Here is a 13941-nt window from a genome sequence, read left to right as displayed (position 1 = left end):
ACAAGCTTGTTTCTTACAACAACTTTTTTTCTTGTAATTCCTTCTGGTAAATGTGATTCTTGAGAATAGGGACAAAATGGGTTTTAATTTTCCCATATTTTTTTTTTATTTCTCAACCTTATGTATGCAAATATGACAAATAATGTTTAGGAACTGTAAAGATGCTAAGGTACAGGCTCCCAGTTGCAACATTTTTAAAAAATTACATTTTTAATTGACCTGACCCAGAACTTTGTCATCACCATCTGACAAAAATAAATATAAAATGATTGTTAAAATACACTATTAGTGATATTTTTACTCATTTTACAGACAAATGCTTCTCAAGAAACGATAGAAATATTATTTAAAACAAAAAACAACAAAAAGTCCATCTGACGGAGTTGATGGAGTTGACACAGAACTGAAGGTGGTGACAAACTAGTGAGTAAAATGAAAAACTTGATACATGTGAAGTAATGCAATTCATGTAAAATACATTAAAATGAATTAATTGCACATTTAAGTGAGATTTGACAACAATTTCACTGAAAGAGTCAGAAAAACTGATGGAGTTGAAAAAAAGCCAAACTACCTCAATTTATATGATGTTATTCTGAAGGAGGCCATATTGTAGCTCGTCAGGTCCATGAAATCTTTACAGTTTACCAAAATTAAGCTTTTATTTCGCAAAATTTCATCAAAGTTTTGTAAATTGTCAGTTATGGTATTGACATATCATGGTTGTGACAAGCAACTTAGGAATAAAACAGAAGAAAAAACTGGAGAATAGCATAAGCTAACCAGAGCTAACTAGCCCTCTTAGCAAAGGAAGATAAAAGACAACATCATGGGGTCCTCAGAAGTTCTGGTGCCCCCCAATAATGCCTGATTTTTTTTTTTACATTCTTTTCATGTCTGACGGTGTTGACAAAAACTAGGGACAAATTTCAACGGAGTTGGAAAAATCTAAAAATTATTTTTAATTCAATTTATTGATACTTTTATAATTATTTATATACTTAATTGTCATAATGCATAATTTTAGTATTTCTTTAATTGTTTTAAACTATTATATTGAGTTCTGCTCCGGGACAAGGGATTTTACAGGCATCATCCACCGACTACAATGTTTAAAATAAAGAAATATTCAGCAAACACCAGGAAAATATATATTGTTGCGCTCACATGACCCAGGTTAGTTGAGTCAGATATTTGAAAAAAATTATATTTTGTGTATATTTTATTCAAGTTTGGTGCTTTATCCATAGGACCTGTTTTGTCCCTATTCTCAAGAATCACTGACCTAATGTATTTAGTGGCAAATTGCCTTAGAAAATTATAAATTTTTGCTGTTTTGCTGTGTATACAGTATATTAGCTGCATCTCTCATTTCATCTACTTTATCTTTTCATAGCGCTATTTCAAGTTACAGTTTGTAACAGATCTTTTGTTTAATAAGTAAAACACTGTTTTTGTTGATTAAGTGCATCAAATTAATTTCTATTTCAGATATTTATAACATAGCTGAAGACATCTGTCCTAATTATGTCACATAGCTATATCATGTACCATATCTTCCTTCATTAGGGTTTCCTTTCTCCTTCTCTGTCTTACTGACTTGGATAGTTGCCTCCATTCAGTGTTCTCTGATCTGATCTGTCCATATCATACCTCATGCAGTTTCAGTCTAAAAATGCACAAGCATGTCTTTGATTGAACTCCGCACTGACCTTTTCCAAAATGTCTCCGGTGGAAGCCCCCCACCAGCCTCTAACATACGCAAACTGGCCCCCGCTGGTGTATTACACACTTAATACGCACATACAGTAAATCTTTTGCTGCAACATGCATCAGGCCTGAGATTGGATTTTTTCCCTTACTTCTTTTCTTATTCTGCTTAGTGAATTCAAATTTCTTATTTATGAAACGCAACAGCCAACAGCAACAAGAATGCCAGCACCGACAATGGTTAAGTTAGAGCTACTTGGAAGTTTTTCCTCTTTCTAAAGCTTATTTACATGCAGAATTTGGATTACCCTTAAAATTACTAATGTTTTTATTTGTTAGCCTTTTGGCCTCCATAACACAAAACAAACAAACAAACAAACAAACAAACAAACAAACAAACAAACAAACAAACACCTGTAAAGCCACAACTACTGCATTTTTATTAAATATTAAATTTAATATATTACATTTATTTAATATATTCAGTTGGAGCATCCACCTACCTTTTCTTTAACATACACTAATTAACAGATGTGTGATAAAGATATATTTACTTAGCTGGCACCTTCATGGTTTCTTGGAGTTTTCACACCTGTAGTTCATTTACTTTGGTCCAAATCAGTTGATGATTTTGCTAACATGCTTTTCAGGCAGTTCGGTTTTCTTTCACTCACTGAAAATTGTAAGCAAATCACAAAGAGCAGGCTGTTTATTGCCGCATAGGTCTAGGCTAGGAGTGCTAATTGTAAATATAGGAAGCAGATGCTGTGTTCTAAGCTAGGTGAAAAGCTAACTTAAAATGTAGCTTTTCATTCTCTCTAAACATAGAAGATTTAAACTTAACAATGTGTTCCAGGTAAAACCTTAGTCTTTTAAAAAAAAGATGCACAACATGTGTTTCTTAGTGTGTTTGCAATGTCCCACAATGCAACGTATACCTGTCCCTTCAGAAGGCATTTGGCGCAAGCTAGCACCAAACACCTAACAGCTGTTGGCTCAAAGTCAAATCACCCTCAAACCATAAACAAACTTCTCTAGAGTTTGTTTGGAATCGTACCGAGACCATGTTCTCTAAGCGGTGTTGGTATGGTTGTTTTGGCCCGTATCTTAGTGACATTGCTGTGTTCCACTAGCGGAACAAGTCAGCGTCGGGCCGGGGGGCGGGGCTAATCACCGGGCCCCTAACCAATCACCGGGCCCCTATTCAAGGGGTTTTCACCGGGCCCCTTACGTGGAGTGAAACTGAAACTGTTGAGCGGGAGGTGGGGGGGTGTATTTAACATTAAATACACCCTTCTCAACAGGCGAGGGCGCACTTTCTCTGTCTATAATCACATATTTCAATGACTTGAAACCATTCCTCCCTCCCTGGCACCTCCAGGCCCGGGCCCCCATTCGGCCCCCCTATAGCTCCGCGCCTGCTGTGTTCACATCTACACAAATGAACGACTCCAATGCGGGAAACAAACCAACTTTTTTAAACCGACTAAACGCCTCAGGCGTGAAAACATTCTTAAAGTAGGAGAGAAGTTAAATAGGATCTCAACATCAGCCACTGTGTCAGTTTGTATAGCCCAAAGGACACGGTGGAGTGTTTGCTTGATGGGCATTCAGATTTGATTCTGGATATCAGAGTCATTGTCACAGATGCTATAAAGACTTGCTGTACTTTTTGATAATAATTATCTGACCCACTAAGAGACTCTGAAAGAAACAGTTGAAAAAAGAGATGTTCACATGATGGAATTTGACAAAATAGAATGGTTATTGCTCATTTAATCAATTCATAAATGATGTTTTTATGATGTAAAGCACTTTGGACTGCCTTATTACCGAAATGGGCTACACATATAAACGTGACTTGACTGGACGTCAAAGCTCTGTGAACACACACCCCTGGTCCCAACATGCATGCACTATTCAAAACAGGAGGGCATTAGAAGTAACATATGTACTTCTAAGAGTTGGCAGGACACAATGTTCCACACAAAGCCCTTCGTTTCATCTTTTTTTTTTAATACAACAGCATCCATGACCAGATGGTTCTGTAATGTCCTCCAATTTATATCCACACAAATTACAATCTGAAGCGTTGGCTAAGTAGACCAGTTTTTTACTTTAGCTTACTGTGTGAATTATCCTTCAGCAGAATCTTAATATGATATTACCTTTGTTGGGGTTATTGGAGATGTTATGGGGGTATTACAGTTCTAGGTGCCTCGAAGACTGTGTTAACCTTTAGGTGAAAACATGCGAGCCGTACTATTGATCCAAAGTGTGAGGATTTAATTATCAGACGAAGACGTGTTACATTTGACTAGTCTTTTTTGATCGTTCTGTAGGAAATAAGGGATTTTTCCCCCCACCCCTTTTTTTAGAAACAACTGTGAAAAGATTGGTTAAAAAGGAAATTGAAAAATCACAAATTGCATGAAGAAATGTAGATAGTAGGCTTTAAAGTGTTCTTAATTATTTCAAAAGGAGAGTTGAAATCTAACAATGACGATTTTCTGATTATCTTGATTTTCTGATTTCTTCTTCTTAAAGGCAGAACAATTTAATTTTTCCTAACTTTTCGAAATAATTTCAATAATTTACCATTGCTTAGCGTCTCGGCTTTGTGGATGGGATTCGTTTCTTGCAGGCAGCGAGGTAGAAAACATTGTTCAGCTAGTTTTCTTTTGCTTGGTTTTCTTTCTCCCCTCCACCTACTTATCCATTTACACAGAATAAAAACATTTGAGTTTTCCCTCAGTGCCTCCTCGCTATTGAGTCGTGTGTCTCTGTACGTGTGTGTGTGTGTGTGTGTTTCCCTCTCTTACTTTTTTTTTATTTTTTATTTTTAGACTCCAGTCACATCCTCAATCCCGCGGCCCTATAAGGAGCTTTCACGCCTTTTGGTTTGCTTTAGATGTTTAATACCCCCTCTCTTTTGTGTCAGGGAGCCGGAGAGGCGTTAAGAAGCGCTGATAAACCCCACTTAGATCCCTTCCTGGCCCGTCACCCTGGCCTGCTGGGCTGCTTTAGCTGGGAACTGATCTGTGACGGCCTGCCACTCAAACTGAGCACTTCTGAAGGCTGACACAATGGAGTGAGCAACAACACCAGAGGGCCCAAGAGGGGCGTGAGGAGAGAGAGGAAGGGGAAGAAGGGAGAGAGGGGTAAGGGGTGCCCTGAAAGAAGGCTCAAGGAGGGGCCAGAGTGTATCTGTCTGTTATCTGTTTCCTCTCTTTCACTCTTTTCAGCTCCACACCCTCCTCCCTTCCCTCTGTAGAGCTCACGCTCTTTTATTTTTTACTGTCAGTAACACACACAAACTCTGTCCTCTGTAATTTTTTTCCTCTCTGCGGTTGAGGTTTTCAGTCTTGACGGAGAGATGAAAGATTAAATAAAGAGGCTGGTGGGAGAGGCGGATAACAATCGTTACACCAGCGACGGTGGGTCATTTGCAGCGTTCGCCGCTGCCCGAGTTGCCTGGTCAGCTCTGAGTTCAGGCCGGGTCTCGCGGGAAGCGCGGCGCGGAGATTGACGGGCTCAGGGGTGGGGTGGGGCTTGGCAAGCGAGGGTGGGAGACGCGTCCACCACCACCACCACAGATGCAATTGCCACGGCGTTCCCGTGGGGCCGTGAAGCGGGTGGCGGAGCCCAAAATGTCAGTGCTGATGACTGGGCAGCTCAGCTCGGCTATCAGGCTGCTGCAGCTGCCTGCCACGCACCACGTCCACTCATTCATAGTGAGACAACAGAAAAACACACACACACACACACACACACACACACACACACACACACACACACACACACACACACACACATTTCCACACTTTTCTTTCTCTGGTAGCACAGAATATGACGTCAACTATACAGACATATTTGTGCTCATATATACTCATGCTCAATATTATGGTCTCGTTTCTTCCTCTTCCTGAACGTCGATCTGTGCTGCTGTCAGAAACTGATATTTTATAAACAATTGGGAGTCAGTCGCTGTTTTTTTCTTGTTCCCATATTCAACTTAGCAAAACTTGTATTTTAAAATTTGCATCAATCTTAAAATCACTTGTGTTTGATTAGTTGCATTTCCCTATATAAAGTGCTTCAGCTTCGCCTTCCTATCCGAGGCTGTAGTGTATGCAGTGAGATTTCCTGCTAAACCAAAATGTCACAGATGTTTATTTTATTTTATTTTATTTTATTTTATTTTATTTTTTACATAACTTCCATTGATTGAGAGTCACAACTCTGAAACCTTACAGTTTTATACTGCTGCTGAATTGATGAGTGCTAAAAAAACGTATGGCAGTAAGTTGTGACATTACTTAATACAGCACTGTGCTGTGCTATGCTATGCTGTGCAGACATTCTGTTTACAGTAAAATCTCACCTTTATTGATAGAACTGTATATTTGACAGCATTATGTTCCAGATAACCAACTGATCAATGATTTTGAAAAAAGAATCAGAAGCCATAACATCAGGGCAAATGTGCTGACGCAGTTGAACTCTGTGAGAATAAGCCGTGTGGCTTCCAGGCTAGCAGGTTTAAAAGTGAACAAATAGCTTTTTGTAGAGGAAATATGTGGGAACATCAGCTTTTGACTTTAAATGGGATAATCATAGCTGCCCTTTTGTCTTAACATCGTGACATGTCTGTAAGTGTGTAGCTATAAAAACAGACCAAAAGGAACAAACCAGTTACTTTAAAAAAACAAACACTCCTTGTTGCATATGATTAGCCATTAGAAGCAAACTGTCTCACTGAATTCCACTTTCTTACTTCAGAGCATCTGATTTTCATCATTTGATTATTAAGTATGGATAAAAGTGAATTGAGAGTGTGACATAATAAATAAGGTAAATTCCACACACTTCATCCCTGTACACATGCAATGTTCAACACAAAAGTGAATAGAAATTGCTGCTCGACGTTCAGACCCATGTAAAACATGGCTTTACCCCAAACTGCACCTTCAAGTTGCAATCAGTTCATTTAACAGCATAAATAAAAAGGCCCTTCGTGCTCTTTTCATTGATGTGCCTTTTGTTTATTTTCTGCCATTGCATCATATAAACTCTGTGCTGGATTTATTCGGTGTGTATTTGTATGTCAGCACTGTGTGCGTGTGCATGTGTGACAGTTGGATGATGAATGTCCTGATGGCACTGGGGTCAGTGTCACAGACAGTGTTGTCAATTGCACCTTCTCCCCCGAGTCTAACCTTGAGCAAAAGTCCCCGAAGAGAGCTCAATGTGCTGTTAAGGTCAATTCATGCTCACACACACAATCGCGCATCCATTCCTTGCTGAGCATGTGCCATTAGTAGCTGGTAGGGCCTGGTTTGACAGAGAGCGATTAGCTCCCTATCATGTGTATTGATCAGCTTGTCCTGGCTGGTTCTCAAGAGGAGGGGCTGGAGGGCTTTAACAAGGCATTTGGGACAGACACTGATGCATGCAAACACACACACACACCCTCTGACATTATTGTTTATCTATCATTATGTAAATCTGTGTGGAGGTTTAATGTATTTTTTATGTTCAAAGCTACCTGCCAGAATTTTCGGTCAAATAAACGAATTAGATATTCCTTCTCTGCTGTAGAACAAACAATATTTGTTTTGCTACTTTGTGTTGAATTATTGAATCAATATATAAGATAGTGAGCTTCTATTTCTCTGGTGACATCACATAAGGTACGAGGCAACTTATCAGATTTGTTTGGAGGATCTTTTTTTCCCATGATGTCATCCATTTTGTGAAGTCCACCACTCTCTCTTGCAGCAGACCACACCCAAAACCCCCTCATATTTCACAGTTCAGATGATGACTTTAAGCCAGAGGTTCCCAAACTGTGGGGCATGCCCCGTAGGGGGGGGCGCCGTGCCATTGCAGGGGAGGAAGCTGTCTGGATGGGGGGAAAAAACAAACAAAAACAAAACAGCTCATGGATGCTGTATGCGCTGGGTTTTTACCTTAGAATGGCCAACTCTGTTATTCCTCTGTCAATTTGATACAGTAGGGGCTTCCACACTTCCCATATCTGTGTCCTCTNTCACTTTTATCAGCAGTTAAAACTGTTTAATCCGTTGTTAACATGTTGTAACCTGTTTTTCCGAGCCGCCTTTAAACGCAACATGAGCGCTACGACGCTCGCGCTGGGCAGTGAAGGAGACCTGCTGCTGCTGTACAGAGCTACGCGGGTGTGTTAGGATCACGGCAGCAAACCAGCAAAAACGCAAAGAACTTTTCACAGTTTTCCCCCAAACTAACCGACTGAGTTGAGTAAAGCTGTTGGATACAGGTAATGTTAGCTACAAGATGACTAGCTAATATCAATACAGCACCTATTCCAAGATAGTTTGGAAGCCCAGGAGAAAAAGTTTGGGAACCACTACCTTAAGCTAACAAGCTTCCCCTTTTTACTTTTAAAAGTGACATTGAAGCTGCAGTATGCAACTTTTATCCAGAATATGTGTTTAGATATATTTTTTAAACATTCACCATGTCGTGACAGTACGTTATGAGACAGATAATCTGTGAAAACATCTAACTCCTCCTTGAGCTGCTACTGCCATCTGAAGAAATGCATCGCTCCCAACCGGAAAAAAAAAAACAAAACAATCAGAGCCAGGAGGAGGGTCTTAGTGCTGTCAATCAACCTCATATACTTGCTGGAAAATGTGCTAATGGTGGAGAAACAACTTAGTGTTACAGGAAAACTGTTTATTCACTGTCATTGGTGGCTATGCTAACTAGCCTTAGCATTCACAACATGATCTGTAGCAGAGATCAGAAGAGGGATGAGGGGGACGGGGATTAGCAGCTCCAGACAAGATTGTTGTTGACGGCATAAAGACCCGCCTCCTGGCTCTGCTCTGATTGGTTGTTTCTAGCACTGGGAGAAGGAAGAAGAGCTAAATTGTTTTCACAGATTATCTGTGTAATACCATACCATCATGACATAGTGACAATTTAAGCAAATATGTAAAAAATATATAGTTTTTATAAAAGTTACACATTGCAGCTTTAAGGCCAAAGATATATATTGCGAAAAAAAAAAAAAGAAATTAAAACTTGCCTTATGTTTTGTGAAGCTTTAACAATGTGTAAAATGTGACCACTAAACTGCAGGCATCATCAGCCTAAAGATTAAATATCACAAAGTTTCTGTGTATTATGGTGCAAAGTTATGTGTTTACATTTCATTTCCCATTGTATGGGATATGAAATGTGAGCCTTGTGTTTTAAAAATGTATGAAAAAATTTGTTCCTTTTTGCTGCTTGTAGGATTTACCTACTTATGCTACTGATTTTAGAGCCTAAATGAACATAGCTCATTATATGCTAACATTAAAAAAAAGAAAAAGTAGTGGTTTCAGTCCCTCTGCCGATCTGTATGCATGGCACATCCTCCCTCTGTCCTGTGTGTTTAATGTCACGTATGTAGCGTCCTTATAACAGCTGTCCTTCGTGGGTAGTTAAGACCAGCTCCTAGCTTTTGTTAATTGAGTCTAATTGAAGAACATGAAGGGAGAATAAAGGCAGGAGGCTTTTAGGACATAAAAGACTGCAGCCGCCTCTCAGTAGTATTTATTTTCAACCTCTTCCACTCTGATTTAAGTGTGAGCGGACAATGGCGGCCTGACAGTGATACATATGCACGCGTGTGCCCGTGCGCGCAGGTTTGTGTGTGATCTGCCGTTTGATTTACTGCGCCCACCTTCACAAGGACCGGCCTCTTATCAGATCAAAGCCACAGGAAGGCGGACTATGAAAGAACGGCGTGCGTGTGCGCATGCGTGTGCCCTGCAGAGGACAGAGGTGTGGAGGAGATGGGGAGTGTTTTTGTTGCTTTTAACCCTGGACAATGGCACCGCAAAAGGAGAGAAGCAAGTGGGCACTCTTTGAACAAATGAAGAGTACCTTTTACACTTCTTCACAAAGTTGCCCAACTCTCCATGCACTATGGATTTTTTTCCCCTCTCCTTTCTTGTCAAAGTGAAATAAAATAAAAAAGAACCAATTGTAGTTTTCTGTTTTAAATTCAGATTATTTACAAAAAAAGCAACAAAAAAAAAAGATCAGAATGATCAGAGTGTAGTTTGCTTGGTGGTGCGCGGAAAGATGTGATCGTTTTTTTTGTTGTGATAAAAAACAGAAAAAGTTAAAAGAAATGAAATTAATTATTTGTTTCTGTGATTTTTAGGTTCTCTGGGTAGAGAGGCAGCGATGTCATTACAGAGACAAGCGGGTTCACCTGACGGGACGAGACTACGTTCGGACGAAAGGTAAGTTTGGACTAGTTTTTTTATTTTTATTTTTTTTTTTAGAAACGAGTGAAACATTTCAAGCCTTTATTTCTTGTAGCTTTGATTATTATGCCAACAGCTTATGAGAACACAAAATTCAATGTCTGAAAAAATTAGAAAGACATAGAGGATGTTGAACGGAAACAGAAAGTGTGGTAGGAAAATGTGCACCGGCAACAGCCTTCAAAGGATTGTCAAGCAAAATCCAGTAAATATGTTTTCCCAGCTTTACAGTTAGTGAACTGAGGCTGGAGTCAGCATATCAAGAACCACTATATCCAGATGAATCCTGCAGTTTGGCTACGAATGTGATATTTCTTGTGTCAAGGTATGTCTGATCCAGAGGCAAGGTCACAAGCATCTTGACTGGGCTATGGAGACAAACATCTGGACTGCTGCTCAGTGGTTCAGTGTCCTTATTTTGATGAAAGTAAAGTTTGTATTTCATTTGGAAATCAAGGTCACAGAATCTGAAGGAAGAGTGGAGAGAGACAAAATCCATGCTGACTTAAGTCAAGTGGGAAGTTTTTACAGTCAGTGGGAATTTTAGATGTCATTGGTCCACTAGGTTTTCTGGGGGTCACAGTCAGCGCAGCAGACTGCCAGGACATTTTAGAGCTTCATGCTTCCTTCCACTGACACACTGCTGTATGGAGACACTTTGATTTCAATTTCCAGTGTGACTTTGTATCGGCACACACTGCCAAAGGTACCTAAAGACGGCTCAGTGACCTGGCCTGTTCAGGTAAGTATGTAAACTATCGAGAATCGTAAAGAGGAAGATGAGAGACATCAAAACCAACAATGTAGATGCCGTGGACTTCCTTTACACCTCATCTGAACCACAGGCTAATCACTTCCATGCCATGAAACATTGATGTGTTTTTATTATGTTTTATTTGATGTGTATTGATAGTTTTGAGGATGGCACTCGTCAAAATTGTTACTGGTTTTCTCAAATTTTGACTGTATGTTTTTTTTTTTGTTTATAGTTTTTTATTTTTATGATAAAAAGCACTTTGAACTGCCTTATTGCTGAAATGTGCCATTCGAATAGACTTGATTGATTGATGCAGTAATTTATGCAAAAGGAGCTCCAACAAAGTCCTGAGTGCATAGAGATTAACACATTTTTCAGAAGTCTTAACATTTCTGCTTAACATCTTATGTTATAGAAATTTTTTTTTATTATACATAAGCTATAGTCATCAAACTTAGAAGAAATAAAAGCATGAAATGCTCTAATGTATGTGTGTGGAGTCTATATAATCTACGAGTTTCACTTTCTGAAACGAGTGACCAAAAATAGCACACCTTTTTTTTTTTAAATAGTATTCCAATATTCTTGATTTGCATTTAGTTCAGCTGCATTTGGCTCTGAGTAATTCTTACATTCTTTATTTTAATTGTTCAGAAAGAACCCAAACAAATTTAATTAACACGGTTGTTCAGTTTTTATCAAGCACAAATAAGGAACAAGCCGTTTTTGTCAAGTTTTTATGTTTAAAACCGATCTGCTGATAATGTTTAGCTTCATCATTAAATCTGCGCGGATCGTCAAGTGACAGGGTGTGTGAAGTTGATCATTTTCTGCTGTCTTGGTGTTATGATGATGGAGAGTGTGCACAAGAATAATTAATAACTTACAGTACAGCATGGAGAATTAGAATACACACTCAGCCAAGCAAAGATTAAATCTAACAATCAAAAGTCACCCCAGTTTGCATAAAGTGTGCAAAGAGGAAAAGGTGCAAATGAACTGCAAAAGTCATTTGCAAAAAAAAAAAAAAAAAAAAAAAAAAAAAAAGGATTTATTATAGCTTAGCATAATTCAATGTGTGTTCAAAAGAGCACAGTGTGTTGATCTCAGGCATGTGACCAAGATAAAGTAAGCTGAGACACAGCACTCAATAAACTTCATAAGCTGAAGCACTGAGATTGATGCAAGGAAAGAAAGACAGATAATCAAATAATGCTCCTAATAGAGCAGATGGATGGTTCATTTCACACGACTCCTGCTTTAAAATCCAAATCATTCCGTCATGATTGAAAACGACAAACAGTAAAGGCAAACTCCCACACAACTTCCCAAACTTTCACATGCAACAATACTGTCACTACTGAATACGCTTTTGAACTTTGAGTGTCTGACCAATCACATGCAAGGTGCACAAAAAATATAGATATACATGAAAAAGAAATCAAAGTACTCAAAGCGACATGATCAAGGACTAAGCACTTCCAATGCTCTGGTACAGACATATAGTGGGGGAAATAAATATTTGCTACGCCGCAAATTTTTTAAAGATTTTCCAATTTAAAAGTGGTTTCTGATCCGTCACCTCTGTCATGATCACTGATACTCCAACAGGAGTGATCTTATATGGATCCCCAGTTTGAGGGAAACTGAAAGTCCTCTTGAGTTTCTCCCATCTTCTAACAATTGTGCCAACAGTTGTTGTCTCTTGATGTAATAAGTATGTGTGACATACATGTGACATAATGAAGTGTCACAGTTCTGAATAAAAATGAAACCTGCTGTAAAAAGAAACACTTTATTACTTCTCTGCAGTTGGTCTGGTTTGATAGTCTGGCTACTGATGCTCGTGTTGTTTCTTCCCTTGAAGTCAAGACTCTGCAGAAGACTTCCTTACGTTTTAGCTAACGTTAGCTTATACGCTAACATTTGAACACTGAATGGAGTAATTTAAAGTTACTCAACACGATAGCTGTAACCCTCAGCATACTGGTAGTGTCAACATCATAGTCACCCAATATGCTATGCTAGTGTTAGCCCTCATGCTAATAGTTTTATATTGCGTTTGCGCTGTAGTGTTGGCCACACTTTAGTTAGCGCTTCACTTCTATAAAAATTATTGCAGTTTCACTCGGAAGGACATAAACTACTGGCTCTGATTTTCATAAGTTTATATAATTTTATTCGGTTTAAGACCCACTAATCAAGTGTCATACAGCAGCAGACTAATTTGGATTAAATGATACCTCAATTCCTTAAAGTTCCCGTGTGTGCCAAGCCTCACAGTGAGGCTAGGCAATTACATTGGGCAAATATCCATACTGTAAATTCCTGTATTAAAGCCAGTATCACCCATTTTACTCAGACAATGGAACGTGCAGTGTACATACATGCTCTGCAAAAAGACAAAATCAGTTTTGGTCTAGTTTCTAGTGCAAATATTTTAGTACACTTGAAGTAAGACAAAGCTAACTTCAGGACAGATTTATAGGCGAACCCCTAAAACGTAGAGGATATGAGTGATTTGAACTAGACTATACATAATGAAATTTAAGTTGACACAGCTGAGTAGAACTGAATTGCAGTTCTTAAATCACTCCACGTCTACATAAGGAGTCGGATGGATCGTGTGCAGTTGTAAATGGGAGCTGTCTGGTGCAGAAGAATAAACCGACGGGTGTCCTTCTGCAGCACTTCTCTCTGTCTGCCTCTTTGTGTAAAACTTTCCTCACCGTGTCGCGCAGCCTCTGCTCTGACAGATGATAGGAAAGCACCAGAGGGAGGCAGAAAGATGAAACAGTCAGGAGATCATGGATGAAGGCTGCAGCTGTGTGTTGACTCTCATAAAGGAAGGAGGGAAAATAAGAATTGCACTTCTACGCTTTGACCAGATTGAACTTTTCACCGCTCAGGTTTCGCGCAAGTATTTTAGGATTTAAACTGCCGTTGTGAATGCAAGGGCGTCGCATCGAATGGGCATTTTCAACACCGGCCGCTTTTTCAGACATAATTATTGAATCCCAAACTGTATGAAACAACAGCATATTTTCGACACATGATTGAGAAGCTGCAGAATACAGTCAAAGATAAACCCAGTAAGGTTCATTTCCAGCCTGTCCCTGTCGACATCAGCCTCTCTACCGTTCATACAGATGATGCTTACGA

At 39.2% G+C, this 13941-nt stretch overlaps 1 protein-coding gene across 1 annotated transcript in view; it reads left to right on the top strand.

Moving 5' to 3' along the window:
- Window positions 1–13941, top strand: part of LOC106950884 (furin-like protease kpc-1) — a 187356-nt gene that overhangs the window by 24296 nt on the left and 149119 nt on the right. Inside the window, exon 4 of the mRNA XM_015038044.1 lies at window positions 9917–9998. Within this exon, the coding sequence (XP_014893530.1) occupies window positions 9917–9998 (82 nt within the window). The remainder of the gene's footprint in view (window positions 1–9916; window positions 9999–13941) is intronic.

Source organism: Poecilia latipinna, unplaced genomic scaffold, assembly GCF_001443285.1.
Source record: "Poecilia latipinna isolate Pla-1442-1.1 unplaced genomic scaffold, P_latipinna-1.0 Scaffold427, whole genome shotgun sequence".
NCBI classification, from domain to species: Eukaryota; Metazoa; Chordata; class Actinopteri; order Cyprinodontiformes; family Poeciliidae; genus Poecilia; species Poecilia latipinna.
This window is presented reverse-complemented; position numbering and strand designations above follow the sequence as displayed.